The 6,714-nt window shown below is 33.0% G+C and overlaps 1 protein-coding gene across 2 annotated transcripts; it reads left to right on the forward strand.

Moving 5' to 3' along the window:
- LOC107642683 (CBL-interacting serine/threonine-protein kinase 11) lies at positions 441 to 3,892 on the forward strand. 2 transcript variants are annotated; one of them, XR_002357412.1, is made up of 3 exons: positions 441 to 1,289; positions 2,165 to 3,159; positions 3,303 to 3,892. XR_002357412.1 is itself a non-coding variant. In XM_016346154.2 (2 exons), the coding sequence occupies exons 1-2, from the start codon at positions 777 to 779 to the stop codon at positions 3,011 to 3,013; spliced, it is 1,362 nt and encodes a 453-aa protein (XP_016201640.1). In that variant the 5' UTR covers positions 441 to 776; the 3' UTR covers positions 3,014 to 3,891. The 2 variants fall into 2 exon arrangements, 1 of the variants encoding a protein (XP_016201640.1); XM_016346154.2 differs by having other exon boundaries at positions 2,165 to 3,891.

A 6,714-nucleotide genomic window follows, 5' to 3' on the forward strand; every position in this document is an offset into this window, starting at 1 on the left:
CATTTTCATTAAATGTATTATTAATAAAATTTATGTTTGATAATACAATAATAATATTTTGAAAATAAAATATTTCTATCAGGAAATCTTTAATAATATCAGTATTTTTTTACAAATTCATAGTAAACATATCGTAAAAAAAAAAAAAAAAATCATATATGGAGTAATATTATTAAAAATATGAGTGATATTGTTATTTTTTAATATTAATTACATAAAATCTAATCCAACTCTAGCGATTTATTTAAAATTGGATCCAATCAAATTAAAACTGTTATGATTTTGATTTGTCATTTTGCATTGAATTAAATGAACAATGTTATTTTGACCAAACACTTGTATCACAAATTCATACTAATATGCCACATTATTCTAACAAAACGAATATCCATTTTTCCAAAATTACCCCCAAAAAAACACGTGCCAAGATCCAATTGCAAGATTTCAACAACCGCAACACTACACGTGTGTGGACACAAACAAAACCTTCACGTTTTCCCCCCGAACTTTCGTAAGCCAAAAAATAACAAAAATAATAAAACAAAATTAAAATACTCTTATCCCGGTTCTCTTAAACGGAAAAAGCAGCAAAACTAGGCCAATAAAACCAGAAACATGCATAATCAAAACCAAATCCTCTCAGTCACTATTCAAAACCCAACAAATAACAGATTTTGCGACCAACCCATTTCAATTCCCACCCCCGATAACAAAACCCATATCCCAATTTTCAATCTTCACCATCAACGGCAAATCTTCATTTTCCGGTAGTCCCAATGCCGGAAATTGAAGACCACTCGCCACCGTCTCCGACGGAGCAAAGGGCTCTATTCGGGAAATACGACCTTGGAAGGCTCTTAGGATGCGGCGCGTTCGCGAAGGTTTACCACGCGCGGAACCTTGAGACTGGAGAAAGCGTGGCGGTGAAGATCATAAACAAGAAGAAGTTACAGGGAACCGGTTTAGCCGGTAACGTGAAGCGAGAGATAAACATAATGAGTAGGTTGCACCACCCTCACATCGTGAAGCTCCGCGAGGTTCTTGCGACGAAGACGAAGATCTTCTTCGTAATGGAGTTTATTAAAGGTGGTGAATTGTTTGCGAGGGTTTCTAAGGGGAGATTCTCGGAAGATCTGAGCCGTCAGTATTTTCATCAGCTGATCTCGGCCGTTGGATATTGCCACTCGCGTGGGGTGTTTCATAGGGATCTTAAACCGGAGAATCTCTTGCTTGATGAACATGGCAATTTGAAGGTTTCGGATTTTGGATTGAGTGCAGTTAGGGATCAGGTCAGGGCTTTGGCTTCAATTAACAGCATAATTTCGGGTTAATTTCATCTTTCATATTCTAATTATTATTCAATTTAGGGTTCGAATTTGCAAAGTATTCTTTAGTCCTAACATTATATTTTAGAAAGAGATTGAAGAAATTCAACAAATAACTTATTACTTATTACGTTTGGATTTTTTACGTTAAAAACATTTCTAAGAAGTGCTTTTCTAAACCATTTTCTATTTGTTTATAGAATTTGCTTTTGATATATTGTACTATAAAACAATTTTGAGTTAATAATCAGATTGGTTTATGAATAGATAGTGATCCTCAAAATTTTAATTTACTTCATTTGATTTTTTAATTTAATATTTGTGACTTACGTTTTTTATCTTTATACTTCAATTTGTTCTCTAAAAATATTTTAAAATTTTAAAAATTGGTTTACTGACGGAAGTAAAGTTAGAACCAATGTGAGCCATAAATATTATTGAATAAAACACTAGTATAATTTCAGGAATATTAACTCAATTCATTCCATTTTTTTTTTTAAATTAAGAGTGGAACTCGAATTTGAGATCTTTTAGTGAGAAGGAGAGACTATGCATAGCTCGTTGGCTAACTCAATCCATTCAATTACGTATAAATGGTTATGAAAAAAAATGTGATTAAACGATGTTTAATCTTTTACATGATTATTTTATCAGAATTAAATTTTTATTTATAATTATTATGTTTTACCAAATATAATAATTAGATTCTGTACCTTTTTAAAGCGTACAAACTAATCTAGACAAAGTTGAATCTTATTTTTTAAGAAAAGTTTTTACGTTTATGCTTCTAATGAACACTGGCATCTTTCCCAACATTTTTGACACTTTTTTTTTTCCAGATACACCCTGATGGACTATTACACACGCTGTGTGGGACCCCTGCCTACGTGGCACCTGAGATTCTATCGAAACGCGGCTACGACGGTGCCAAAGTTGACGTATGGTCATGCGGCGTCGTTTTGTTCGTTCTAACGGCAGGGTACTTGCCGTTTAATGACCCGAACTTAATGGTTATGTATAGAAAGATCTACAAAGGAGAGTTTCGGTGTCCACGTTGGATGTCACCGGATCTCAAAAGATTCCTCCGGAAGCTTCTAGATGTTAACCCAGAGACAAGAATAACTGTCGAAGAAATGAAAAAGGATCCGTGGTTTAGAAAGGGCTACAAAGAGATTAAGCCTTATGAGGATGATTATGGGCTTGGGCTTGGGGTTGGGCCCAATAAGGTCTTGAATGCGTTTGATATAGTAACTTTTTCTTCCGGTTTGGATTTGTCAGGGCTGTTTGGTGATATTGGTAGTGGGAAGGGAGAGTGGTTGGTGGTTAGGGGGTTACCGGAGGAGGTGGTGGAGGTGGCGGAGGAGGTTGGGGTGGCGCAAGGGATGGCGGTGAGGTGGAAGAAGGAGGGTGGGGTTGACTTGGGAAGGATGAAAGGGGAATTGGAGATTGGGGTGGAAGCTTACCGGCTACCGGCCGAGATGGTTTTGGTTGAGGTTAGAAAGAAGTTTGGGGATGACGTGGCTTTTAGGGAACTTTGGGAGAATAAACTCAAGCCTAGGTTTCTCTTGTTAAAATGTGGTTCCGATGTTGCGACCACCTCGTCGCAACATAACGAGGAACCAGAGTCTCCGGTTCTAAACGAACAAAGCAGAAACAATAAACCAGAAGTGATTTATGATCAATGTTGAGACAAATCCTGAAAGAATTGGGTCAAAAAATTCTTACCCGATCCAAACCAGTTCGATGGCAATTTAATTGGTTCGATTTTAATTTGTCTTTAATTTAATCCAATTCGAACCACAAACATCCCTATCAAACATTATTGTTAAATGAAGTGTGATCGTTCGAATCCCGCCTTGTGCATGCAGCAGTTTATTGGCTAGTGGCAGACCTTTAAATGGAGCTCCGATCTGCGACGGATTAGTCTTTCGCCTGTCGGGTTGGGGATACCGTGGGCAACAAAAAAAAAAAAAAGAAGTGTGATCTACTGATTTCACAAAAGGGTTCATACATCCAATAATAGATGGAGTGGGGTCAACGAGACTCCATCTAATGGATGATGGGAGATGAATTGAGAATTTGGGATGATGTTTGAAACTGAATTGAAGCTTCTTAAAACAACGAAGGTTGGTGGTGGGGCAGAATGTTTGATTACCGTAGCACATGCATCGGTTTGGGACTTGAAAATGAAGATGGTGGGTTAGATTTGGAAATTTTTGGATGGTAATGACCTCTCAACAATGATTATATATGATTGGATTTATTTATTTATATAAGAAAAATAATAGATAAGGGAGGGAGTATGTAAGAAAAAATGATAGACAAGTGGATTCTTTTGACGTAGGAACTATAGTTTTTAACATATGCTAAGGACTCAATTTTCTAGCTTTGTAAGAAAAAATGATGTAACAAAAATGGAAAAATCATGCACGTGTTAGGCATGTTTTTGCATTGAGGTTACCATCAGAATATGTAAATAAGTAAGTTAACATACAAGCTACAAATAATGGAGGATAGAATCCAAAAGAAATTAAGAATGCATTCGCCATTTTTTTTATACGGAAGGGGATTCTTTCTTTCTTTTTGTTTTTTATTTTTTTTACTTTTTATTTTTTATTAGGTGATTTAATACTTTTTTTTCTTTCCAAATTTTGATTTATTATGTGCATTTAATATGGAGACCTTTTTATATTACTAATAATTCTTGGTAGAGCTAGTTTTTTTCTTTCATTGCTTAATGGATAGTGGTGATACAATGCCCTGGCATAGATGATTATAAATTAGACAATTAGTAAAAATGCAAACAAGCCAATTTCTCAAATACCAAAGACTCTTTTTTGTCCATTTTTATTTTATTTTAAAAAACGACTTATTCATTTTTTTAATTTATTATTTCTCAAACAGGTTCAGAGGCTCAATTTTTTGATATGGAATCAATTATCATGTTGATCCTGAATCTGAAGAACAGGTGTGTTTATAAAATATATGGAGGTGATTATTTTTTTAAATTCAGAAGAACAAATCGGATGCACCGATTTAGGGGGAGAAGAAATCTGAGGTTCCGAATTTAGTTTGCTGAAAATTGAAATTTGGTAGTTCATAACTTGGAGTTTTCGAATTGTGTGTAAACAATTTTTTTTTTACTTCTAACAAGTTTTTAATGGTTAAAAAATATAAAAATTAAAAATTCAAATTGGTAGGTCAGTTTTACAAATAAAAAAATTAATTAGAGAAAAATTGAAATTTGAGACTCAGATTTGTATACATATATATACATACCAACGGTCCACTTGCAGAAACTTCATCTTCTTCCACTCATCTTCTTTCTGGTTTTTTACCGTTTTGAGTTTCTTTTTTTTTTTTTTTTTACTTTTGTCCATATGAACTATCAGTGAAGCATAGTTTTTAAACAAAATGAAAAATAGAGTTATCTTAGAATTATATTATCATGGTCAAATTTTGTTACAAACACTTGAGAGTGTAAAATTTGTATGTGAAAATTTATATGAACTTGTTGTTCCTTTTATATTATCATTTGAAAAACTAAAAAGTGTTATTTGTAAAAGAATAGGCCCGCATATAACTAAATACCTTATCACTAAGTACCTTATAAAAAACATCTAGATGAACATATTCAATACCCTACACGGAACCGTAAACAAGAAGGCCATAACTAATTATGGTTTAACACATAACCTAATTAATTATTATCTTTAATAGCTTAATTATTTTTTGCAATAATTAGTTCTAATTCTTATCTATTCTACTACAAGTATAGTTTATACATTAAACCAAAAATTCTAATTCATATTTGCATATAATTTAAAAGACTCAAATTATCGACAAACTAAGCTCTATTAATTTATTTGTTAACATTCTTTAATTAATTCATGATGACACTAACATTAAATAGATACTACCAACAACCTCAATATCAGGTGATATAAAATCTTTCAACCAACAAACTAAATTTTAATTACACATTCTACTAACAAATACAATTAATAAATTTATAAAATAATTATAATTATGGCATAACAAATATAATACTAATTATTATTCTCAACCATATTATTATTATTATTAATAATAACAACACCGTAAACTAGCTACTGTTATAGACATATATATGCATATTATTATTAGGGATAAGTATTGTTTTGGTCCCTAACGTTGAGGGTTGGAATCGAATCCGTCCCCAACATAATTTTTGACTTAAAATCATTCTTAATATTTTTTTTTCCTATTAAAATCGTCTTTTTTAATAAAATTTTTAATTTTATTCCTAAACTACTCCTATTTTAATAAAAAAATTATAAAATTAAAAAAAAAAAACAAAAGAACGNGAGACGCGAGCCACTGTCGCCGCTGACCTCGCCGCCGCACCTCGCCGCCTCGCCGCTTCATCTGCACCTCACCCCCTCGCCACTGCACCTTCCCATTTCTCCTTCAGCTTCTTGTTTTTTGGTTCTGCAGCTTGCTTCTACTTTCTTGCTTTCCTGATTTTGCTTCTTGCTTCTGCTTCTTGCTTTCTTACTTCTGCTTCTTGTTTTTGCGTCTGCTGCTTCTACTTCTTGCTTCTTGCTTCCCGATTTTTGATTCTGCTTCTGTTTCTGCTTTCTTGCTTTTAATCAAAAATAAAATCAAGGAGCATTTGTTGAATGAAAATGAAATTGTATTTTCTGTTTCTGCTTGTTAAATTTTAATGGTTAAATTTTTTTTTTTCAAATGTGATAATTTTGCTCCTGAATTTACTCAATCGGTGGTAGACTGGTAGCACAATTCTCATCTGGCTGACGCCATTAATGATTATTCTACTCTGCTTCTGCTTCTACTTGTGCAATGGATGAAAATACAATGAATGAATTGTTGCTTCTTGCTTTTATTTCTGATTTTATCAATGTTGAAGTAACTCTATATATTTTGCTTTCTGCTTGTTGCTTGTTGCTTTCTTGCTTTTATTTTACTCTGCTTCTGCTTCTGTGAATTTTGATTTGTTGTTTTCTGATTTTATTGTTGTTGTGTGTTGATTTGTTTGTTGAATTTGTTAAATTTTTTATTCCTTGATTTGTTGAATTTGTGTTGATTTCATTGATGTTGTTTTTCTCAGTGGTGGAAGTAATGGTGCTGGTGGTGGTAGAAATAAAGGTGCTGATGGTAGGAGAGGGTATTTTTGTCCAGAAAAAATTAAAAGGACGATTTTAATAAGAAAAAAACGTTAAAGATGATTTTAAGTCAAAAATTACATTGGAGACGGGTTCAATTCTGACTCTCAACGTTAGAGACCAAAACAATACTTATCCCTTATTAAGAATTATTAGCGTAAACTAGCTATGTTACTGTTATAAACATATATATGCATGTAAAACTAACAACGATCTAAATAATG

The sequence above is a fragment of the Arachis ipaensis genome, chromosome B01 (assembly GCF_000816755.2).
Source record: "Arachis ipaensis cultivar K30076 chromosome B01, Araip1.1, whole genome shotgun sequence".
NCBI lineage: Eukaryota > Viridiplantae > Streptophyta > Magnoliopsida > Fabales > Fabaceae > Arachis > Arachis ipaensis.

Coding starts and splice junctions, on each gene's coding strand:
- LOC107642683 (XM_016346154.2), top strand. CDS start 777: ATGCCGGAAATTGAAGACCACTCGCCACCGTCTCCGACGGAGCAAAGG. Junction 1,290..2,164: donor TGAGTGCAGTTAGGGATCAG/GTCAGGGCTTTG, acceptor TTTTTTTTCCAG/ATACACCCTGATGGACTATT.